Source organism: Nerophis lumbriciformis, linkage group LG15 (genome assembly GCF_033978685.3).
Source record: "Nerophis lumbriciformis linkage group LG15, RoL_Nlum_v2.1, whole genome shotgun sequence".
NCBI classification, from domain to species: domain Eukaryota; kingdom Metazoa; phylum Chordata; class Actinopteri; order Syngnathiformes; family Syngnathidae; genus Nerophis; species Nerophis lumbriciformis.
In genome coordinates this window covers 32,553,297-32,579,382 of record NC_084562.2, presented here as the reverse complement: position 1 = coordinate 32,579,382, position 26,086 = coordinate 32,553,297, and the positions used below count along the sequence as shown (strand labels likewise).

General features: G+C 43.2%; 1 protein-coding gene across 6 annotated transcripts in view; it reads right to left on the bottom strand.

The window, feature by feature from the left end:
- The window catches only part of pacsin3 (protein kinase C and casein kinase substrate in neurons 3), a 126,967-nt gene that overhangs the window by 59,400 nt on the left and 41,481 nt on the right, over nt 1–26,086 (bottom strand). For all 6 annotated transcript variants that reach the window (XM_061975064.1, XM_061975063.1, XM_061975062.1 and 3 more), the window contains 2 exons: nt 23,633–23,788; nt 10,087–10,262 (listed from right to left, as the gene is read on the bottom strand). In XM_061975064.1, coding sequence (XP_061831048.1) covers nt 10,087–10,262; nt 23,633–23,788 — 332 coding nt within the window. The remainder of the gene's footprint in view (nt 1–10,086; nt 10,263–23,632; nt 23,789–26,086) is intronic.

The window sequence follows — 26,086 nt, the reverse complement described above, 5'->3', positions numbered from 1 at the left end:
TCCTGTTGGAACTTGAAATCTCCATCTCCATAGAGCAGGTCAGCAGCAGGAAGCATGAAGTGCTCTAAAACTTGCTGGTAGACGGCTGCGTTGACCCTGGATCTCAGGAAACAGAGTGGACCGACACCAGCAGATGACATGGCACCCCAAACCATCACTGATGGTGGAAACTTTACACTAGACTTCAGGCAACGTGGATCCTGTGCCTCTCCTGTCTTCCTCCAGACTCTGGGACCTCGATTTCCGAAGGAAATGCAAAATTTGCATGGTTGGGTGATGGTTTGGGGTGCCATGTCATCTGCTGGTGTCGGTCCACTCTGTTTCCTGAGATCCAGGGTCAACGCAGCCGTCTACCAGCAAGTTTTAGAGCACTTCATGCTTCCTGCTGCTGACCTGCTCTACGGAGATGGAGATTTCAAGTTCCAACAGGACTTGGCGCCTGCACACAGCGCAAAATCTACCCGTGCCTGGTTTACGGACCATGGTATTTCTGTTCTAAATTGGCCCGCCAACTCCCCTGACCTTAGCCCCATAGAAAATCTGTGGGGTATTGTGAAAAGGAAGATGCAGAATGCCAGACCCAAAAACGCAGAAGAGTTGAAGGCCACTATCAGAGCAACCTGGGCTCTCATAACACCTGAGCAGTGCCAGAAACTCATCGACTCCATGCCACGCCGCATTAACGCAGTAATTGAGGCAAAAGGAGCTCCAACCAAGTATTGAGTATTGTACATGCTCATATTTTTCATTTTCATACTTTTCAGTTGGCCAACATTTCTAAAAATCCCTTTTTTGTATTAGCCTTAAGTAATATTCTAATTTTGTGACACACGGAATTTTGGATTTTCATTTGTTGCCACTTCAAATCATCAAAATTAAATGAAATAAACATTTGAATGCATCAGTCTGTGTGCAATGAATAAATATAAGTTACACCTTTTGAATGCAATTACTGAAATAAATCACGTTTTTCAAAATATTCTAATTTACTGGCTTTTACCTGTACACCTTACACTACACATTAAACAATGACATTACTATTTATTAAGATGTCATGTGAACATGTCAAAAATCATAAGTTTAACAGCTTGATGCTATTACAGATAGCCTATTTCGACTTGCATAATCAAATGTTTTTTCTAGATCAGGGGTCGCCAACCTGTTGATCGCAATCGACCAGTCGATCTTTGGGACCCTACCGGTTGCTCGCGAAAATATTAGAAAAAATTATAATTTATTAATATGACACCAGTGACATCCCCACCTGAAGAGTGACCAACAGACGCGCAAACATGCACGTATTTTATGCCCTGAACATGCCCGCACGCTTCTGCCTCTCTCTGTTCAGCCTTGCATTCCGCGACTCTCGACACCGCGGCCACATCCCCCAAGTTCAGCCGCACACTACACCCGCTCGTCTCACAAACGTGCGAAAATCATCGAGCTGCAACCACGCATAAAGGCTGATTGTTGCAACGCATCAGACATTTTGTAGAATCCAACATCAAGCACTCTTCCCTCAACCACAACCATCATCGCTCAACTGCGACGGGAAGGTAACAAGCCAAATACTAGAGTCTGTGAACATTTCTCCAAAGTACGAATTTTGTGTTTTATTGTGCATACAAAAGTAAAAATTGACATGTGAAAATGCAGTAAAATATTATAAAACAAGGCAGCAGCTAAAGAAGGATTTCCCCGTTCATCCCCTCTTTATCACACACGAAAAACCCGCCAGGTGAACAGCTGACTTTACTATTTCTGGCGCTGACCTAAGCTGACTCGCGTCCCATATGTAACCATATGAACAAATACACGACCACTACGGCGATATGGGACAAATAGTGGCCATAAACAGTTAGCTTCTACAGCTAGGGTGACCAAAGTGCGGCCCAGGGTTCATCATAGTTGACGCAGCGGTCGATCTTGCTTTGGTTTTTGGCTGAGACCGAAATAGTCTGTGACTACTACTCTAGATATATGCTCTAGAGATGTGACGTTCACGGACGAATCAAGTCTTTGTAACGTTTCTTTTAAGAGAACGTTGAGAATGGTTTTAAATTGTGCATTGTTCGTTTGGGAGACGTTTTTATGCACATGCAGGGTCTGCAATTGCCTATGCTGCAAATCTGCGCCATCCGACTGCCGACAAGACTAGAAAACGAGTCAGAGTCAAAGGAATTACAGCAGAATTTGGAACCACATTTCTGGTACATTGTTCTGATGTGTACTGCAGTTCAAGCATACACACACAAGGTAGTAACATTTTATTTTAATTATGTTCTAGTTTTTAATTCTAGTTTTATTTATACTTTATATACATTTGATTCTTCCTTATTATTTATGTATTTTCTTCTGCATTGTTAAAATGCTCTCATTCTCCAAAGCTTTTTAATTAAAAATAGTGCATCAGTGTTAAAATGGCACCACCTTATCAAATGCTTACAATTAAGATACAACACAATTTTAATGGGAACTGCACCTTTTTTTAAATTTTGCCTATCGTTCACAATCCCTATGAGAGACAAGAAGGCAATAGGTGTTTTGTTTTGGGCATTCTAATTTGTAATAATCGGTTCGTTCTAGGTGGCTAGCAATGCAGCTAATCCATCCTGCTTCTAAATCACTTTGAAAATGCATCCTAAAACCGCCAACAATACTTCATTTATGTTCCGTAACCTGTATAATAACCAATCTGTAGCGACATTGTTATTGTAAGAGCAAACCCAGAGGAATAATATTTCTAGCGTAGTAACACATTGCCTTGCGACGGCATGCTACCGCATTAGCTGTAAGCTAGCTTTTGCTTCAGCAGCTAAATGGCTTTTGAGTTTGTAATGCACAACATAATGCAATAAGACACTAATCTGTACAAATGTAAAAAATGAACAATCATATTACAGTATCTGTAAAGTATTAGCCCACATTTCATATTTTGTTTGTACACGCGGCAGCAAATGTACTACAGTTGTAATAAGCATGAAGTGCTGCATGTATAATGATGAATATTATAGTGACTCGCTCGATGCTGGACAGTTGTCCGTTTGGTCCAGCTGGCGGGGTAAAAAAAAATGTTCTGGTTTTGTTTTTGTAAGCACTTCATTTATGCATAACATTATCAATAGTAGCCTCTCTTCTGGAATAGTTCCAGTAGAGTTTAAACATGCAGTGGTACGACCTCTACTTAAAAAACCCAGCCTCGACCCCTCTCTCCTCTCTAACTTCAGACCTATCTCTAATCTTCCATACATTTCCAAAATATTAGAGAAGGTTGTCTACAGTCAGTTGTTGCCCTTCTTAGAGGATAATGGTATCACTGAGCTGTTCCAGTCCGGTTTTAAAGCCCTCCACAGCACAGAGTCAGCGCTTCTAAAAGTTTTTAACGATATCCTCCTGTCCACTGATTCTGGTAAATATGTTGTCCTGGTGCTTTTAGATCTGTCTGCTGCGTTCGACACCGTCGACCACGCCACCTTAATCACTCGTCTTGAGAACTGTGTGGGCATTAAGGGCGCCGCCCTCAACTGGTTCCGGTCGTACCTAACCGACAGGAGTTTTTGTGTTAAAGTAGACAGTTTTATGTCGTCCACAGCTCCTTTACCACATGGGGTCCCCCAGGGCTCAATCCTTGCCCCCAATTTTATTTGCGCTTTACCTTCTCCCCCTTGGTTCTATTTTTAGGAAGTACAGTATTGCATTTCATTTTTACGCCGATGATTGCCAGATTTATTTTCCCATAGCACAAAATAACACGGTTCAACGTCTTATTGACTGCCTGCACGACATCAAAGTCTGGCTTTCAGCTAACTTCCTGAGCCTAAATGAAGATAAAACAGAAGTTATGTTGTTCGGTCCAAGTCGCTCTCCCTCCCCCAACGTTGACCTCGGCACTCTGACCCCGTATCTCAGCGACTCTGTCACAAACCTGGGGGTAAAGTTTGACTCAGATTTTAAATTCGAAAAACAAATCAGCAGCGTCGTTCAAAAAAGCTTTTATCAATTACGCCAAATAGCGAAAGTGAAACCGCTTCTATCAAGACATGATCTTGAGAAATTAATCCACGCTTTTATCTCGACTCGTCTTGACTATTGTAATGCCCTGTATGTTGGCATTAGCCAAGCCTCCCTCGCCCGCCTGCAGCTCGTGCAGAACTCTGCTGCTCGTCTGCTAACACAGACCCGCAGACGTGAGCACATCACCCCTATTTTAGCGTCCCTTTACTGGCTCCCTGTGCGTTACCGAATACATTTTAAACTCCTTTTATTTGTTTTTAAATGTCTAAACAACCTCGCGCCAACCTATCTCTCCGACCTCCTTCAGCCTTACTGCCCCACCCGATCCTTAAGATCAGCCGATCAGCTGCTGTTGACGGTCCCTGACACAAGGCTGAAGCTTAGAGGTGACAGAGCTTTCGCCGTTGCTGCTCCCAAGCTCTGGAACGACCTACCTCTGAGTGTTAGACAAGCCTCCTCTCTTCCTGTTTTTAAATCTCTCTTAAAAACATACTTTTATTCCATGGCTTTTAACACTGAGTGATATCCATCCTGCAATGGCGCCCCATAATACACCTGCTGTGATCCTGTTTTTATGTTTTTATTAATTCTATTTTAATTATTTATTTTTTATCGTGTTCTGTTTGTGTTGTGTTGTGTTTGCTCGGTACTCGTTTTATCTTTTAACCTGCTCATTGTACAGCACTTTGGCTACCCCTGTAGTAAATTTTAAATGTGCTCTATAAATAAAGTTGATTTGATTTGATTTGATAGTTTGCTAGTTTGCTCCAAGTTCCAGATTGGCAGCACCAAGTCATGCTGACCTCACTTTCTCGGCTTCCGTCTGTTCCAAAGTTTCACACTCTCTTTGTGCTTGCTTCTATAAGCAGCAATTAATTCTCCGTATATTCAGGTTAGAAAATATAAGGTTGTGAATCCGCAAGTCCAAAAATAGTCGTCCTCGTTGTCCATTACCAAGTCTGCCATGATTAGAACGCACTCGCGTTTTTTTCTGGAAATAGAAACACATTTGTTGCCGTAAGTCCAAAGTGTGTAGCATAAAATGACTAAAATACGTAAACATATTACATATTGTTATGAACGTGCCTTTTACTACATTACATGTATATAGACTTGCAGTGGGTATATAAAACATTGATTTTATCATCTTTAAAATCCTGTATGTTCTTGTCTCCCATAATGATTGCGAACGTTAGGCAAAATTCCAAGAAAAGTGCAGTTCCCCTTTAAATTATAGTCAATATGGCAGACTAATTTCCACCAATAAAATTATATTGCTGTAAATAATTTTTTTCTGACCCACATTGTGTCTTATAACTGCTACTCGTGATTGTTTCTTTGATAAGGAAAAAAAAACAGTTGAAAGGAAAAATAATTAATAACGAGCCAGTCTTTTGATCCATCTCGCTTCAAAGAGCCTTAAATCGCATCTCTGATATACTCCCCAGGTAATTACAATGTTGTTTTATATACTGTAGACCTACTTTATATGATAAAAGGTAGCTAATTTAGCAATGATATAGTGCCAGAGTCGCCCGGGCAATGTGATTTATTTTGTGTTAATCAATTGTTTTTAGACAGCACACATTAAGAAGGTCCTGGGTTCAATCCCCAGGCTCGGGGTCTTTCTGTGTGGAGTTTGCCTGTTCTCCCCGTGACTGCGTGGGTTCCCTGCGGGTACTCCGGCTTCCTCCCACCTCCAAAGACATGCACCTGGGGATAGGTTGATTGGCAACACTAAACTGGCCCAAGTGTGTGAATGTGAGTGTGAATGTTGTCTATCTGTGTTGTCCCGCCCCAATGAGGTGGCGACTTGTCCAGGGTGTACCCCACCTTCCGCCCGAGTGCAGCTGGGATAGGCTCCAGCTCCCCTGCGACCTCGAAAGGAACAAGCGGTAGAAAATTGATGGATGGGGCAATTGTTTTTATTTTATTGAGTTTACTTAATCAGGAATAATGTTATGCACAGGTGTCAAACTAAAGGCCTAGGGCTGGATGTCACCACATCATTTTATTTGGCCCATGAAAAGCAGGAAATATTGTGCGAGTGTTCGTCAATAAAGCACTTTCTGTTTAAATGTATTTGTTCTTTCATTACATACATTTTAGCACAAAATATGTACTGCACGTAATTGTGTATCTTCCAAACTGTAGTATAATGCAAAACACTATTCCAAGCATTGTTTTTACTTAAATATCTTATTGTCACATTGACTTACGATTTCAAAGCAAATGATCTATCAAGCCGGTAGTAAAAAGTATAGTAATCACAATTGCATATGCAAATTGCGTAACAAAGCTATTATACACTTCTATTCATATATTCACTGTTTTTTTTTTTTTGTTTTTTGTTTTTTTTATTAAATCAACATATAAAAAAACACACGATACACTTTCAACTAGTGCATCAACCCAGAAAAAAAAAACCTCCCTCCCCTATTCACACTCACACACCCACTCACACAAAAGGGGTTGTTTCTTTCTGCCAACAATATTCTGGTTTCCACAACATGGACAACACTTCTGCAAGGGACACAACACAGTCCCTGAAGCACACTTGATTGTTTGTGCTGCTGGTCCACTAACATTTTCATTTAATTACTATTTTTTCTTTCCCTTTTCTCCCTTATGTAATTATTTTTATATTGTTTACTTTCCTCTTTATCCAAGAAAATATTTATTTATCCTATCTATAAAAAAATAAAAATAAAATAAATAAATAAAAAAAGAAAGAAAGGACCTTATCTTCACCAGACCTGGCTGTAAATGAAATTAGCTTTGTTTAAAGGTTGTTTTTTTTTTTTTAAAAACCAGGTCCAGTCCAGATAATGTCCAAGTCGGGTCCAGCAACACACACCTTCATTCATGTACACTGAGAAAACAAACAAACAAACAAACAAACAAAAAACTGAAAATTTTGGAACACAACAGATTGCATATAATCTATAAACAAAATTACATTTTAAAAACAAAAACAAAAAAAGTATTTACAGTCCAGCTTATGTTCAGGTCACTAAAAGTTAGGGAATACAACAACAGATAGCATATAATCTATAAATAATTACACTTTCAACATAAGCCTTTGAGGACTTCCCATCTTTTTTTTATGTTTTTTGGCATCATTATCGTTTTCAACCATGTAACTTTCTAAAGTTAAAAAATACTGAATAAATGTTTTAAAGAAAGTAATACTAAGTGAATATCTGTTTTTGGCCTTAAAAATAAACCTTTTACCGAGTACTATAATTAAATTGATTAAATCATGATTGTCAATGAACTCTCCCAAAATAACAGAAACCACATATATTCACTGTTAAAAGCGCTGAATGAGTTTGACACACCTGAAAAAACGGGTTATTTTGTCTAATGTTTCAGTCTCCTTCGGAAGGTACACACAGATCAATTATAACAGTTCCCTCGGATCAGCTCTGACCAGGAGACCGTAGGCGTTTAAAGTGAGCAGTCAGAAAGGAGGGGAGTTGCCGAGTTTTGTATTCAATGCCCGCCCTTAAGTAACAAAAAGGAGGAATGCCACACGCATAAAGATACAGAAAAGCACACTGCAAGCGCAAACAGATCGCGAGCGAGTGCAAACAGAGTCAGTGTGCGCGCCAAGAGGTCACGTGCACGCAGAGTGGTTTTTATGCACATGGATTTATGGACTGTTTTGACATCACTTATGTGGGAATCTTCTCATAGCATAGTCAAAGGAATGTGTTCACACTAAGATGTTGGCCATTGACAATCAATGTTGCCATGGCAACAGTGGTGTGTTTAAACAGAATGCTAGACCAATAGTTAATGAAAAACAGCGTAGGTTTTCCATTAACTTCAGTGTACACATGCATGTTACCACACACCCAAACCTCGTGCATCATGTTTAACTAGATTTGATAAAGAAAAGAAGAAATTAGTCTAACCTACTAGATATGTATGATATAAGTTGATAATTGTTTAACTGGGTACAAGTGTAGTAAAAGTGCAAAAAAGGTGTGTACACCCTCATATTTTCTGGCGAGGTGGCTCTGTTCACACTTAAAACATTTAATTAAAATGTTACACTAAATCACAGCATTTTTATGACAATCGCCATATTGACTTGAATATAAGAGTAGTATTTCCTTAATTTTCCTTACAGACATCAAAACATAAGTTTGACTTATTATTCGGGGAGTCTTGAGTTTTATACATGCAAATGACTTCTCACCGACGTACCCAGAGCTTTTCTGCCAGTCACTCATAAACACACACACAAACTAGTGACTTGAAGAGATGCAACCGTGAGACCCGCACAACAAAAATGTCTCAAAAGTTTTGACAAGTCAGCAAACAGGGGAGAAGTTGCAAATCAAATTTTAGCTCATTTGTGCGCGTGCTCAATAAAACCCTAAACAACAGTGGAACAGCTATTAAATATGATAAATACAATAAAATTACGTCTGCTGTCATTAGGATGCCGACTGCTGGGATGTTCATATATTTCCATTTACCGTATTTTCCGCACCATAAGCCGCCCTGGGTTATAAGCCGCGCCTTCAATGAACGGCATATTTCAAAACTTTGTCCACCTATAAGCCGCCCCGTGTTATAAGCCGCATCTAACTGCGCTAAAGGAATGTCAAAAAAACAGTCAGATAGGTCAGTCAAACTTTAATAATATATTAAAAACCAGCGTGATGTGGGCGCGCATGGAGTCGTATATCAACATGGACGGAGCTGCGTGAAAAAAGCCACCCGGCCTCTTCGCGTAAACTTCCCTTAACCACTCCCTCACCTTTTCTTCATCCATCCATCCCTTCGAGTTAGCTTTTATGATGACGCCGGCTGGAAAGGTCTCTTTTGGCAAGGTCTTCCTTTTGAATATCACCATGGGTGGAAGTTTCTGGCCATTAGCATGGCAAGCTAGAACCACAGTGAAGGATGACTTCTCATTCCCTGTGGTGCGAATATTCACCGTACGTGCTCCCGTTGTATCCACAGTGCGGTTCACAGGAATATCAAAAGTCAGTGGAACCTCGTCCATGTTGATAATGTTCTCTGGCCGGATCTTTTTTTCAGCTATCTTGTTTTTACAATATGCACGGAAAGTAGCCAGCTTTTCTTGAAAGTCTTTAGGCAGTTGCTGTGAAATAGTAGTCCGTGTGCGGATGGAGAGATTGCGTCTTTTCATGAACCGGAAACCTGTCGCTTAGTAGGAGCCATTTTGTGGTCTTTACAGATGTAAACACACAAAGGAAATGAAACGTAATATCCGCGCGCTTCTTCTTCTTCTACGGAGGCGGGTGGTTGCTTATAGTAGAAGAAGAAGCGCTTCCTCTTCTATGGGGGCGGGTGCTTACCTTGGCGGTTGCTTGCGTAGAAGAAGAAGCGCTTCCTGTTCTACCGGGAAAAAAGATGGCGGCTGTTTACCGTAGTTGCGAGACCTAAACTTTATGAAAATGAATCTTAATATTAATCCATATATAAAGCGCACCGGGTTATAAGCCGCACTGTCAGCTTTTGAGTAAATTTGTGGTTTTTAGGTGCGGCTAATAGTGCGGAAAATACGGTATTTAAAATCACAAAATGTAAATGGAGTATTGTTGGCGGTTTTTGAATGGTTATTTATTGGATTTTATGGGCAAAATAGAGGAGCGCCCATTGGCACCGCTGTAAGCAGACTTTTATTTACAAGTGAGAAAGCATGAAAAAAAAAAATCCATCCGTCGTCATGTCTTTCATAATGATTGCGAACAATAGGCAAAATCCTCCCCAAAAAGTGCAGTTCCCCTTATAGATAAATTGTTGTTTTATCTTCACAAAAAGCACTCGATTTTAGTACTAATTAACAGGTGTGCTGTGATCAATTTAAATGTATCAAAACTATTAGGCTTCAGGGCTTGCACAGTGATGCCAACATTTTCCCCCCCTGAAAAGATTAGTTGTTTTTCCCCACAAGGTTATGATTTACTGATCTTTGCCAATTTTGGTTACCTCACAAAACCAGCCTTTTACAGGGATGTGTACATCCTTGTATATTCGTGGTGTAGACTGCATATTGTAAGAGTGCATTTAAGTGTGTCTTTGTCCTACCCTTCTTTGCTGGACAGGTCAAGGTGTGTATGGATGTCCAGCAGAACCTCTTTAAAGAAGAACAGCCTCTTGCGCTCAGCTTCCTGGGTGAGGTCGAACACCTGTTCCATGTCTTCCATGTAGCGAGGGTTACAGCGGTTCAACTCTTCTAGGGCCTTTTCATAATGCTCTTTTGCCTGAAAAACACAGAATATTTTGAAGTTCAGTCAAGTACCGTATTTTCCGCACCATTAGCCGCACCTAAAAACCACAAATTTACTCAAAAGCTGACAGTGTGGCTTTTAACCCGGTGCGCTTTATATATGGATAAATATTAAGATTCATTTTCATAAAGTTTCGTTCTCGCAACTTCGGTAAACAGCCGCCATCTTTTTTCCCGGTAGAGCAGGAAGCGTTTCTTCTTCTACGCAAGCAACCGCCAAGGTAAGCACCCGCCCCCATAGAACAGGAAGCGCTTCTTCTTGTACTGTAAGCAACCACCCGCCCCCGGAAGAAGAAGAAGCGCGCGGTGCATGCTGGGATATGTGACGTTTCATTTCCATTTGTGTGTTTATGTAAAGACCCCAAAATGGCTCCTATTAAGTGTGTTGTCTGTCTAATTATAAATAATGCAGACGAGGCGTGTTAACTGAGTTCTCAACGTTTACTCACAGCGTGCTCAAAACCACATTCTAACTGCCAGCATACAACGCTTCTCAGGGCTACCGCGCATGCTCGTAACTATCGTTGCATGCTGGGTAGTGTAGTTGTTATATTTGCTAGCTCATAACATCACTTTAAGAGACACGCTTACGCGCTTAATTCAATACTCGCCGTCATTCCGGGTGGATTGACAAAAGACCTCCAGCCGCTAGATATTGGTGTCAACAGGGCATTCGAAGCTAGACTGCTAACTGCGTGGGAACAATGGATGACAGAAGGCGAACACACATTCACTAAGACAGGGAGGCAGCGCCAGACGACGCCAACATCTGCCAGTGGATCGTAAATGCCTGGGCAGATATTTCGGTCACAACTGTGGTCCGAGCTTTCCGGAAGGCAGGATTCACAGAACTGCTGGATAACAGTGACACTGACTCCGATGACTTCGACGAGACGGAACCGTCCATTTTGGATCTCACATTTGCCCAACTTTTCACTTCGGACACCGAAGACGAAGGATTTACGAATGAAGAATAACTTCAGAAAGTGAGCGCTATGTTTATTTTGTGTGTTGTGACATTAACGTTCGAGCAACATTATGTTGCTATTGCTCTGCACTATTTTGAATTTTACTATGTTTGTGATTGCACATTTGCGTACATTTTGGGACAGAGTTGTTAGAACGCTGGTTTTCAATATATTATTAAAGTTTGACTGACCTATCTGACTGTTTTTTTGACATTCCCTTTAGCGCAGCGTAGGCGCGGCTTATAGTCCGGGGCGGCTTATTGGTGGACAAAGTTATGAAATATGCCATTCATTGAAGGTGCGGCTAATAATCCGGTGCGCCTTATAGTGCGGAAAATACGGTACATACTTTATTGAATATCTTTCAAGTACAACATTACAATATTTCCTGTCACAATGCACTCTCATAAAGTTTTATACTGTACAAAAAAAAAAGGAACTAGTTTTCTGTGTGTGGCAGAAGAATACGTAGGCGGAAGAAAATGTGCTCACACATCGCTAGACTTAGGACAACGTCACTTTTGTTCCTTCAAGTTAGCTTTTTTCCCTTCATTACTGTATGTCTCTCAAGGTTCAGACATACTCTTCTAATGGCAGAGTTTAAAGAAAAGAAAACTGAAGTGAAATTAGATACTACAAAATGTTTAGAAAAGGGCAAAAATATTGTTGAACATTTGAAAGGATATGCTCTTATGAAATGATTTGATAACCAAGCAGCGTAGTGGTGTCATTATTTAGACATTCCTCTTCCCAATAAGCCCGTCTCCCCTGTCCTTGCAATGCCCTTTTCAGTGTGCAAGACAACTACAGGGATACAAGTAAGTAGTTATTACTTGTATTACTGTATTGTTGTTCCATGTGTTCTGTGTAACTATGTAATGTGAGTGAATTTAACATTAACTTAAGGTATTTTCATTTATCCAAGTTTTGTCCCAATGAAATCAAAGATCTCTTTTGCAATGAAAATGTGACCAAGAAAAAAATATGGCAAAAAACTACCACACGTTGATACACATAAAATACAATCATACTGAGCTCACATAAACATTTACTTGTTAATATGGTAGACTGCAAACATTTCACCAGAACTTTAAACTCACTTGCTGTATTAAGGGCTTGTCGCCTTTTTTAATACACAGTTCAGTTCAAATTGCAGAGTTTACACTAGACTTGCATCGCCATTGTAGGAACGGAACTTGATGTACATAAACCAAAGACCTGAATCATCTATTTTTGATGTTATCTCACGTTTCCTGCAATCTTCTTCAAGATTCTTCAACTTTATTTATAGAGCACATTTAAAATTGACCACAGGGGTAGCCAAAGTGCTGTACAATGAGCAGGTTAAAAGATAAAACGAGTACCGAGCAAACACAACACAACACAAACAGAACACGATAAAAAATAAATAATTAAAATAGAATTAATAAAAACATAAAAACATAAAAACAGGATCACAGCAGGTGTATTATGGGGCGCCATTGCAGGATGGACATCACTCAGTGTTAAAAGCCATGGAATAAAAGTATGTTTTTAAGAGAGATTTAAAAACAGGAAGAGAGGAGGCTTGTCTAACACTCAGGGGTAGGTCGTTCCAGAGCTTGGGAGCAGCAACGGCGAAAGCTCTGTCACCTCTAAGCTTCAGCCTTGTGTCAGGGACCGTCAACAGCAGCTGATCGGCTGATCTTAAGGATCGGGTGGGGCAGTAAGGCTGAAGGAGGTCGGAGAGATAGGTTGGCGCGAGGTTGTTTAGACATTTAAAAACAAATAAGAGGAGTTTAAAATGTATTCGGTAACGCACAGGGAGCCAGTGAAGGGATGCTAAAATAGGGGTGATGTGCTCACGTCTGCGGGTCTGTGTTAGCAGACGAGCAGCAGAGTTCTGCACGAGCTGCAGGCGGGCGAGGGAGGCCTGGCTAATGCCAACATACAGGGCATTACAATAATCAAGACGAGTCGAGATAAAAGCGTGGATTAATTTCTCAAGATCATGTCTTGATAGAAGCGGTTTCACTTTTGCTATTTGGCGTAATTGATAAAAGCTTTTTTGAACGACGCTGCTGATTTGTTTTTCGAATTTAAAATCTGAGTCAAACTTTACCCCCAGGTTTGTGACAGAGTCGCTGAGATACGGGGTCAGAGTGCCGAGGTCAACGTTGGGGGAGGGAGAGCGACTTGGACCGAACAACATAACTTCTGTTTTATCTTCATTTAGGCTCAGGAAGTTAGCTGAAAGCCAGACTTTGATGTCGTGCAGGCAGTCAATAAGACGTTGAACCGTGTTATTTTGTGCCATGGGAAAATAAATCTGGCAATCATCGGCATAAAAATGAAATGCAATACTGTACTTCCTAAAAATAGAACCAAGGGGGAGAAGGTAAAGCGCAAATAAAATTGGGGCAAGGATTGAGCCCTGGGGGACCCCATGTGGTAAAGGAGCTGTGGACGACATAAAACTGTCTACTTTTACACAAAAACTCCTGTCGGTTAGGTACGACCGGAACCAGTTGAGGGCGGCGCCCTTAATGCCCACACAGTTCTCAAGACGAGTGATTAAGGTGGCGTGGTCGACGGTGTGGAACGCAGCAGACAGATCTAAAAGCACCAGGACAACATATTTACCAGAATCAGTGGACAGGAGGATATCGTTAAAAACTTTTAGAAGCGCTGACTCTGTGCTGTGGAGGGCTTTAAAACCGGACTGGAACAGCTCAGTGATACCATTATCCTCTAAGAAGGGCAACAACTGACTGTAGACAACCTTCTCTAATATTTCTATACTATTATTATACTGATATATTACTATTCTAATACTCATGTAGAATTTGTCAAAGGATTTCCCTGTGTTTGGTTGATAATTTCCCTGTTCACAAACCTTCACGCTTCCCACCACCTCTTTCTTCTATCTTGAGAGCAGAAAACACAGGAAACAAGTACGGTCATATTTCAAAGTCACAAAATGACTACACACGGCATGTTTTTCTATACTCCCTGACACACCCAGATTGGTACAAGAGCAGCTCCACATGGGCCCACTGTGGGGGTTTTTCCCAGAATTTCATTCTTTGTAACACAATTTCCATAATCCATAATAATAGTCCAATAACATGTGGGTAGCAATAGTTATTTATTAGAGATGCACCGATCAGTATTGGCCAATTTTCGTGAAAAAGTATGTGATCGACTCTTGCTAATTAATACTTTTTAAAGCCGATCACTGAAGTCCCCTTTGGCTTACATTTTTTTAAATCTTTATTATCTCTTGGCTAACAAGCGGCTAGCAGTTAATTGCAACTATCTGCAGCTAATATGTGGAATTAAATTATGCAATGGATTAGGTAAAGAAGTCAAACAATATACTACAAACCCTGTTTCCTTGAGTTGGGAAATTGTGTTGGATGTAAATATAAACGGAATACAATGATTTGCTAATCATTTTCAACCCATATTCAGTTGAATGCACTACAAGGACAACATATTTGATGTTCAAACTGATAAAAAAAAAAAATGTTTGCAAATAATCATTAACTTTAGAATTTGATGCCAGCAACACGTGACAAAGAAGTTGGGAAAGGTGGCAATAAATACTGATAAAGTTGAAGAATATTCATCAAAACACTTATTTGGAACATCCCACAGGTGTGCAGGCTAATTGGGAACAGGTGGGTGCCATGATTGGGTATAAAAACAGCTTCCCAAAAAATGCTCAGTCTTTCACAAGAAAGGATGGGGCGAGGTACACCCCTTTGTCCACAACTGCATGAGCAAATAGTCAAACAGTTTAAGAACAACGTTTCTCAAAGTGCAATTGCAAGAAATTTAGGGATTTCAACATTTACGGTCCATAATATCATCAAAAGGTTCAGAGAATCTGGAGAAATCACTCCACGTAAGCGGCATGGCCGGAAACCAACATTGAATGACCGTGACCTTCGATCCCTCAGACGGCACTGTATCAAAAACCGACACCAATCCCTAAAGGATATCACCACATGGGCTCAGGAACACTTCAGAAAACCACTGTCACTAAATACAGTTCGTCGCTACATCTGTAAGTGCAAGTTAAAGCTCTACTATGCAAAGCGAAAGCCATTTATCGACAACACCCAGAAACGCCGCCGGCTTCTCTGGGCCCGAGATCATCTAAAATGGACTGATGCAAAGTGGAAAAGTGTTCTGTGGTCTGACAAGTCCACATTTCAAATTGTTTTTGGAAATATTCGACATCGTGTCATCCGGACCAAAGGGGAAGCGAACCATCCAGACTGCTATCGACACAAAGTTCAAAAGCCAGCATCTGTGATGGTATGGGGGTGCATTAGTGCCCAAGGCATGGGTAACTTACACATCTGTGAAGGCACCATTAATGCTGAAAGGTACATACAGGTTTTGGAACAACATATGCTGCCATCTAAGCGCCAACTTTTTCATGGACGCCCCTGCTTATTTCAGCAAGACATTGCCAAGCCACATTCAGCACGTGTTACAACAGCGTGCCATCCATCCATCCATCTTCTTCCGCTTATCCGAGGTCGGGTCGCGGGGGCAGCAGCCTAAGCAGGGAAGCCCAGACTTCCCTCTCCCCAGCCACTTCGTCCAGCTCCTCCCGGGGGATCCCGAGGCGTTCCCAGGCCAGCCGGGAGACAGTCTTCCCAACGTGTCCTGGGTCTTCCCCGTGGCCTCCTACCGGTCGGGCGTGCCCTAAACAACTCCCTAGGGAGGCGCTCGGGTGGCATCCTGACCAGATGCCCGAACCACCTCATCTGGCTCCTCTCGATGTGGAGGAGCAGCGGCTTTACTTTGAGCTCCCCCCGGATGACAGAGCTTCTCACCCTATCTCTAAGGGAGAGCCCCACCACCCGGCGGAGGAAATTCATTTTGGCCGCTTGTACCCGTGATCTTGTCCTTTCGGTCATAACCCAAAGCTCATGACCATAGGTGAGGATGGGAACGTAGATCGACCGGTAAATTGAGAGCTTTGCCTTCCGGCTCAGCTCCTTCTTCACCACAACGGATCGATACAGCGTCCGCATTACTGAAGACGCCGCACCGATCCGCCTGTCGATCTCACGATCCACTCTTCCCTCACTCGTGAACAAGACTCCGAGGTACTTGAACTCCTCCACTTGGGGCAAGATCTCCTCCCCAACCCGGAGATGGCACTCCACCCTTTTCCGGGCGAGAACCATGAACTCGGACTTGGAGGTGCTGATTCTCATCCCAGTCGCTTCACACTCAGCTGCGAACCGATCCAGTGAGAGCTGAAGATCCTGGCTAGATGAAGCCATCAGGACCACATCATCTGCAAAAAGCAGAGACCTAATCCTGCAGCCACCAAACCAGATCCCCTCAACGCCTTGACTGCGCCTAGAAATTCTGTCCATAAAAGTTATGAACAGAATCGGTGACAAAGGGCAGCCTTGGCGGAGTCCAACCCTCACCGGAAACGTGTCCGACTTACTGCCGGCAATGCGAACCAAGCTCTGACACTGATCATACAGGGAGCGGACCGCCACAATCAGACAGTCCGAAACCCCATATTCTCTGAGCACTCCCCACAGGACTTCCCGAGGGACACGGTCGAATGCCTTCTCCAAGTCCACAAAGCACATGTAGACTGGTTGGGCAAACTCCCATGCACCCTCAAGGACCCTGCCGAGAGTATAGAGCTGGTCCACAGTTCCACGACCAGGACGAAAACCACACTGTTCCTCCTGAATCCGAGGTTCGACTATCCGGCGTAGCCTCCTCTCCAGTACACCTGAATAGACCTTACCGGGAAGGCTGAGGAGTGTGATCCCACGATAGTTAGAACACACCCTCCGGTTCCCCTTTTTAAAGAGAGGAACCACCACCCCGGTCTGCCAATCCAAAAGGTACTGCCCCCGATGTCCACGCGATGCTGCAGAGTCTTGTCAACCAAGACAGCCCCACAGCATCCAGAGCCTTAAGGAACTCCGGGCGGATCTCATCCACCCCCGGGGCCTTGCCACCGAGGAGCTTTTTAACTACCTCAGCAACCTCAGCCCCAGAAATAGGAGAGCCCACCACAGATTCCCCAGGCACTGATTCCTCATAGGAAGACGTGTTGGTGGGATTGAGGAGGTCTTCGAAGTATTCCCTCCACCGATCCACAACTTCCGCAGTCGAGGTCAGCAGAACACCATCCTCACCATACACGGTGTTGGTAGTGCACTGCTTCCCCTTCCTGAGGCGGCGGATGGTGGTCCAGAATCGCTTCGAAGCCGTCCGGAAGTCGTTTTCCATGGCTTCCCCGAACTCCTCCCATGTCCGAGTTTTTGCCTCCGCGACCGCTGAAGCCGCACACCGCTTGGCCTGTCGGTACCTGTCCGCTGCCTCAGGAGTCCCATGAGCCAAAAGAACCCGATAGGACTCCTTCTTCAGCTTGACGGCATCCCTCACCGCCCATGTCCACCAACGGGTTCTAGGATTACCGCCACGACAGGCACCAACTACCTTGCGGCCACAGCTCCAATCAGCCGCCTCGACAATAGAGGTGCGGAACATGGTCCACTCGGACTCAATGTCCAGCACCTCCCTCGTGACATGTTCAAAGTTCTTCCGGAGGTGGGAATTGAAACTCTCTCTGACAGGAGACTCTGCCAGACGTTCCCAGCAAACCCTCACAATGCGTTTGGGCCTGCCAGGTCCGTCCGGCATCCTCCCCCACCATCGCAGCCAACTCACCACCAAGTGGTGATCGGTAGAAAGCTCCGCCCCTCTCTTCACCCGAGTGTCCAAAACATGAGGCCGCAAATCCGATGACACAACTACAAAGTCGATCATAGAACTGCGGCCTAGGGTGTCCTGGTGCCAAGTGCACATATGGACACCCTTATGCTTGAACATGGTGTTCGTTATGGAAAATCCGTGACGGGCACAAAAGTCCAATAACAAAACACCACTCGGGTTCAGATCCGGGCGGCCATTCTTCCCAATCACGCCTCTCCAGGTTTCACTGTCGTTGCCAATATGAGCGTTGAAGTTCCCCAGTAGAACGAGGGAATTACCCAGGGGAGCACCCTCAAGTACTCCCTCGAGTGAATCCAAAAACGGTGGGTACTCTGAGCTGCTGTTTGGCGCGTAAGCGCAAACAACAGTCAGGACCCGTCCCCCCCACCCGAAGGCGGAGGGAAGCTACCCTCTCGTCCACCGGGTTGAACTCCAACGTGCAGGCTCTGAGCCGGGGGGCAACAAGAATTGCCACCCCAGCCCGTCGCCTCTCACTGCTGGCAACGCCAGAGTGGAAAAGAGTCCAGCCCCTCTCGAGAGAACTGGTTCCGGAGCCCTTGCTGTGCGTTGAGGTGAGTCCGACTATATCCAACCGGAACTTCTCTACCTCTCGCACTAGCTCAGGCTCCTTCCCCCCCAGCGAGGTGACGTTCCACGTCCCAAGAGCTAGCTTCTGTAGCCGAGGATCGGACCGCCAAGTGCCCTGCCTTCGGCTGCCGCCCAGCTCACATTGCACCCGACCTCTATGGCCCCTGCTATGGGTGGTGAGCCCATTGGAGGGGGGACCCACGTTGCCTCTTCGGGCTGTGCCCGGCCGGGCCCCATGGGGACAGGCCCGGCCACCAGGCGCTCGCCATCGTGCCCCAACTCCGGGCCTGGCTCCGGAGGGGGGCCCCGGTGACCCGCGTCCGGGCGAGGGAAATCTGAGTCTCGGTTCTTGCATTTCCATAGAAGTCTTCGAGCTGCTCTTTGTCCGATCCCTCACCTAGGACCTGTTTGTCTTGGGAGACCCTACCAGGGGGCATGGAAGCCCCCGGACAACATAGCTCCTAGGATCATTGGGACACGCAAACTCCTCTACCACGGTAAGGTGGCAGCTCAGAGAGGAGTACAACAGCGTGGCTTCGTAAAAAAAAAAGAGTGCGGGTACTTTCCTTGCCCGCCTGCAGTCCAGACCTGTCTCCCATCGAAAATGTGTGGCGCATTATAAAGCGTAAAATACGACAGCGGAGACCCCGGACTGTTGAACGACTGAAGCTCTACATAAAACAAGAATGGGAAAGAATTCCACTTTCAAAGCTTCAACAATTAGTTTCCTCAGTTCCCAATCGTTTATTGAGTGTTGTTAAAAGAAAAGGTGATGTAACACAGTGGTGAACATGCCCTTTCCCAACTACTTTGGCACGTGTTGCAGCCATGAAATTCTAAGTTAATTATTATTAAATATATTGTCTTTGTAGTGCATTCAATTGAATATGGGTTGAAAAGGATTTGAAAATCATTGTATTCCGTTTATATTTACATCTAACACAATTTCCCAACTCGTATGGAAACGGGGTTTGTAGTATGATCCATTTGAAGAAACTCAAAGTGTTTACTAAGTACAAAAAAGAAGAATCATCATCATTTTGAATTTATCAAAAATTAGATAATCTTATTCATCTCACTATATGAAATAAAGTGAATGTGAATTATATTTATATAGAGCTTTTCTCTAAAGACTCAAAGCGCTTTACATAGTGAAACCCAGTGACTAGAATGGCAGAAGCGGGGATCAAACCTGGAACCCTCAAGTTGCTGGCACGGCCGCTCTACCAACCGAGCCACGCCGCCAATAATAGTATATACGACTTACTTCAGTAATATTTATTTGTTATGTAGTTTTTTATTTATTTATTTGATTTTATTATGTATGGAGTAAATTGTGTACAAATTAAGAACAGGAAGTTATTAAACATGTTAGCAATTGCTAAGAATGGAAAAGGGGTAGGAATAAATAAGCCTTGCTTCTTCCTACTCCTTTTCGAACAGGTTGAAAGAGAAACTGGAAACTGTGATGTATTATGTTGTAATTGTATGCATGTTCGAAATAAACTTAAACCATTACATTGTATCTCCATACACAATAGTGGAGCAGCTCCCCTAAGTTAAAATCATCACCTCCATCGTGGCAAATACATTTTTAGAGTACGTTATATCAAGTATTGTAGTAAGAGCAAGCAGGAGAAAAGAATAAGAGCTTTGTAAACTTTAAGAAGTCTAGATGGAACCACGCTGCAGCAGAAAGTAACTACTACCAACATAACATTAACATTAACGTGTGATGCCCCTAAAGCTGACCAACACGCCGGATTGTAGTCAGCTGGAGGCGTGTCTTAATGAAATTAAACAATGGATGTCCGCTAACTTCTTGCAACTCAACACTAAGAAAACGGAAATGCTGATTATCGGTCCTGCTAAACACCGACATTTATTTGATAATACCACCTTAACATTTGACAACCAAACAATTACACAAAGCGACTCAGTAAAGAATCTGGGTATTATCTTCCACCCAACTCTCTCCTTTGAGTCACACATTAAGAGTGTTACTAAAACGGCCTTCTTTCATCTCCGTAATATCGCTAAAATTCGTTCCATTTTGTCCACTAGCGACACTGAGATCATTATTCATGCGTTCGTTACGTCTCGTCTCGATTACTGTAACGTATTATTTTCGGGTCTCCCTATGTCTAGCATTAAAAGATTACAGTTGGTACAAAATGCGGCTGCTAGACTTTTGACAAGAACAAGAAAGTTTGATCATATTACGCCTATACTGGCTCACCTGCACTGGCTTCCTGTGCACTTAAGATGTGACTTTAAGGTTTTACTACTTACGTATAAAATACTACACGGTCTAGCTCCGTCCTATCTTGTCGATTGCATTGTACCATATGTCCCGGCAAGAATTCTGCGTTCAAAGAACTCCGGCTTATTAGTGATTCCCAGAGCCCAAAAAAAGTCTGCGGGCTGTAGAGCGTTTTCTATTCGGGCTCCAGCACTATGGAATGCCCTCCCGGTAACAGTTAGAGATGCTACCTCAGTAGAAACATTTAAGTCCCATCTCAAAACTCATTTGTATACTCTAGCCTTTGAATAGCCCCCCTTTTTTAGACCAGTTGATCTGCCGTTTCTTTTCTTTTCTCCTCTGTTCCCCCCTATCCTTTGTGGAAGGGGAGACACACAGATCCGGTGGCCATGGATGGGGTGCTGGCTGTCCGGGGTCGGGACCCGGGGTGGACCGCTCGCCTGTATATCGGTTGGGAACATCTCTGCGCTGCTGACCCGTCTCCGCTCGGGATGGTTTCCTGCTGACCCCACTGTGGACTGGACTCTTACTGTTATGCTGGATCCACTATGGACTGGACTCTCACAATATTATGTTAGACCCACTCGACATCCATTGCATTCGGTCTCCCTAGAGGGGGTGGGGGTTACCCACATATGCGGTCCTCTCAAAGGTTTCTCAGTCATTCACATCGACGTCCCACTGGGGTGAGTTTTTCCTTGCCCTTATGTGGGCTATACTGAGGATGTCGTTGTGGCTTGTGCAGCCCTTTGAGACACTTGTGATTTAGGGCTATATAAATAAACATTGATTGATTGATTGATTGAGGCCAGGAATACACAACACGTAAGAGGAGGGCAGATTGATTCATACATCTGCGGTGTCGATACCAAGGGTAGTATCAGTATATGATTGATACTATAGTGATAAGGTAGATATTTTTATTTCACAAAATAATTGTTTTTGTAAATGTTTACAAATGCAGACTAGGTCACTGGACAGTAAACAAGGGTTTAAATGAGAGGTAGACAGTATTTTTTGCTTTGTTTATTTTATTGTGTACTATTGACTTTGTTTTGATCACCTGTATGTAATAAAATGGAATACAAAACTAGTAGTGTGTTGATAATGTTACACTGCCAATAGCACTTATCATAAATACATACAAAAATATACAGTTAATACAGGTGATTAATATCGGAATCGACAGTATAAAACCCCTAATCGAAACATCCGTAGTATTTGTAAAACTACTGCATAAACTTATGTACTGTTAACCGAGTTTCAACAAGTATTCAGGGACAATTGCAATGCCTCAAAGATTAAAAGCAAAAGTTAATCGGACCGAGGTTCCTACATCACGTTGTACGGTGAATATTTGTGTAAATCGGAATGTACACCTAAATTACCACTTAAATCACTCACACTGTGCATACAATATATGAAGTTTATAAAATACAGTAATAAAACAAATAAATATAATGATTAACCTCCAAATCCGAGTCCATGGTTCTCGCCCGGAAAAGGGTGGAGTGCCATCTCCGGGTTGGGGAGGAGATCTTGCCCCAAGTGGAGGAGTTCAAGTACCTAGGAGTCTTGTTCACGAGTGAGGGAAGAGTGGATCGTGAGATCGACAGGCGGATCGGTGCGGCATCTTCAGTAATGCGGACGCTGTATCGATCCGTTGTGGTGAAGAAGGAGCTGAGCCAGAAGGCAAAGCTCTCGATTTACCGGTCGATCTACGTTCCCATCCTCACCTATGGTCATGAGCTTTGGGTCATGACCGAAAGGACAAGATCACGGGTACAAGCGGCCGAAATGAGTTTCCTCCGCCGGGTGGCGGGGCTCTCCCTTAGAGATAGGGTGAGAAGCTCTGTCATCCGGGGGGAGCTCAAAGTAAAGCCGCTGCTCCTCCACATCGAGAGGAGCCAGATGAGGTGGTTCGGGCATCTCGTCAGGATGCCACCCGAACGCCTCCCTCGGGAGGTGTTTCGGGCACGTCCGACCGGTAGGAGGCCACGGGGAAGACCCAGGACACGTTGGGAAGACTATGTCTCCCGGCTGGCCTGGGAACGCCTCGGGATCCCCCGGGAGGAGCTGGACGAAGTGGCTGGGGAGAGGAAAGGCTGGGCTTCCCTGCTTAGGCTGCTGCCCCCGCGACCCGACCTCGGATAAGCGGAAGAAGATGGATGGATGGATGGATAATGATTAAATACAACTGCAATTAACAGTAAACAATTTAATCCTTTTATCCCTTTTTTGTAATCTCAGCCATCCGCATCAGGAAACTCACTTGCTGCTTTATCGTCCCCGCGAGCAGCTTAACCCTGAACATTAAGGTTGTGCAAACTAGCACCAGACTTACACTTCACTTTCACTTATTCTCCATGTTTTACATTACAAAGTTCACAACAATCTTTCAAGATAACGCTCACAAGGATAGTGTTGATTATGCTATTCAAGTCACAACACTAGCACCCTAAGATGCGCATCAAAGTTGAAGGGTTGACACCAAAAGTGTGGCCTATATTGGTGAGCGTTTCTCCTCTTTCTAAGTTTTTAGGACCATTTAGGCAAAAATGTGACTAATGACAACGCTATCCTTGCTCAGTACAGCCGTACGTGAGGCACATGCTGTATGTATTCTTCTGCCATGCGCATTGACTGTACGGATTAAAATTCGATTTGAAATTACTTTGAAAGCGTGTAACTACGGAATGTCGTAAAACAAAAAACACCTGCACAGTCGTGTGTAAGGTTTCAAGAATGTATGTGTGCATGTAAGCGTTGTACTTTTTCAGCCTCCTGGTTGCAGCGCTCCACCCGAGTCGTGTATTTGCTGACTTCCTCTTGAGACTTGGATGTGTCGGCCTTAGCGTGGCTTTCCCTATTAATGGCTGTCCATTCCTCCTTCTTGGCCTGATGATAACTCTTTTTAGTTGAGTCCACCTAAACAAAACAAAGATAACACATACTTTTAAAAGCCTTCTAACACCTACAGTGCATCCGGAAAATCACAGCAATTCACTTTTTCCACATTTTGTTATGTTACAGCCTGATTCTAAAATGTAATAAATTAATTTTTGTCTTCAAAATTTGACAGACAATACCCCATAATAACAAGGTGAAAAGTTTTGGTTTTTTTTTAAAATTGCAAATGTATTAAATATAAAAACAAAACGTATAAAGTATTCACAGCCTTTGCTCAACTCTTAGTTCAATCAATCAATCAATCAATGTTTATTTATATAGCCCTAAATCACAAGTGTCTCAAAGGGCTGCACAAGCCACAACGACATCCTCGGTATAGCCCACATAAGGGCAAGGAAAAACTCACCCCAGTGGGACGTCAATGTGAATGACTATGAGAAACCTTGGAGAAAATAATACGTTACAGTAATCGAGACGAGACGTAACGAACGCATGAATAATGATCTCAGCGTCGCTAGTGGACAAAATGGAACGAATTTTAGCGATATTACGGAGATGAAAGAAGGCCGTTTTAGTAACACTCTTAATGTGTGACTCAAAGGAGAGAGTTGGGTGGAAGATAATACCCAGATTCTTTACCGAGTCGCTTTGTGTAATTGTTTGGTTGTCAAATGTTAAGGTGGTATTATCAAATAAATGTCGGTGTTTAGCAGGACCGATAATCAGCATTTCCGTTTTCTTAGTGTTGAGTTGCAAGAAGTTAGCGGACATCCATTGTTTAATTTCATTAAGACACGCCTCCAGCTGACTACAATCCGGCGTGTTGGTCAGCTTTAGGGGCATGTAGAGTTGGGTGTCATCAGCATAGCAATGAAAGCTAACACCGTATTTGCGTATGATGTCGCCTAGCGGCAACATGTAAATACTAAAGAGTGCAGGGCCAAGAACCGAACCTTGGGGGACTCCGCACGTTACCTTAACATAGTCCGAGGTCACATTGTTATGGGAGACGCACTGCATCCTGTCAGTAAGATAAGAGTTAAACCACGACAAGGCTAAGTCTGACATACCAATACGTGTTTTGATACGCTCTAATAAAATGTTATGATCGACGGTATCGAAAGCAGCGCTAAGATCAAGAAGCAGCAACATAGATGACGCATCAGAATCCATCGTTAGCAGTAGATCATTAGTCATTTTTGCGAGGGCTGTCTCCGTAGAGTGATTTGCCCTGAAACCGGATTGAAAAGGTTCACAGAGATTGTTAGACATTAAGTGTTCATTTAGCTGCTGTGCGACAATTTTTTCGAGGATTTTCGAGATAAACGGAAGGTGGGACACCGGCCGGTAGTTTACCATGAGGTCAGGATCGAGGTTAGGTCTTTTGAGCAAAGGATGAATAACCGCTTTTTTGAATGCTAGTGGAACAGTGCCAGAGGAAAGTGATAAGTTTATAATATTTAGCACTGATGGACCTAATAATACAAAAAGCTCCTTAATAAGTTTCCCAGGAAATGGGTCAAGTAAACATGTTGTTTGTTTTGTCCCATTGACACATCTTAACAATTCCTCTAGTGTTATTTCATCAAAGAGAGAGAAACTATTTTGGAGGGCGGTATCCTTCGTAGATACAGTCGTATCTGTGTTAATAGAACCCAGTTGTAGCTGCGATGCATTGTCTTTAATCTCCTTTCTAATGAGTTCAATTTTCTTATGAAAGAAATTCATAAAATCATCTGCTGAGTGGGTGGAGCTACTGGGAGGAGTCCCTTGTTGGGTTAGCGATGCTACTGTACTAAACAAAAATTTTGGATCATTTTTGTTGAGGTGGATGAGATTTGAGTAATATTTAGCTTTAGCTAGGGTAAGCATGTGTTTATAAGTTATTAAACTATCACTCCATGCTTGATGGAAAACCTCAAGTTTAGTAGCGCGCCATTTGCGTTCCAGCTTTCTACATGATGATTTATGGGCTCTAGTTTCTTCTGTAAACCATGGGGTGCGCCTTTTAGGGGCTCTTTTTTGTTTTAGCGGTGCTATACTATCAATAGTGTCGCGCAGGGCGTCGTTAATTAGACAATTACAGCCTCAATCTTTTTTTATATGATGCCACAAGCTTGGAACACCTATCTTTGGGCAGTATCGCCCATTCCTACTTGCATCACCCATCAAGCTCCATCAGATTGGATGGGAAGTGTTGGTTTTCATCCAGGATGTCTCTGTATATTGGTCCATTCATCTTTCCCTTTATCCTGACTAGTTTTTCCCAGTTTCTGCTGCTGAAAAACATTTCCACAGCTTACGTAACATAACATA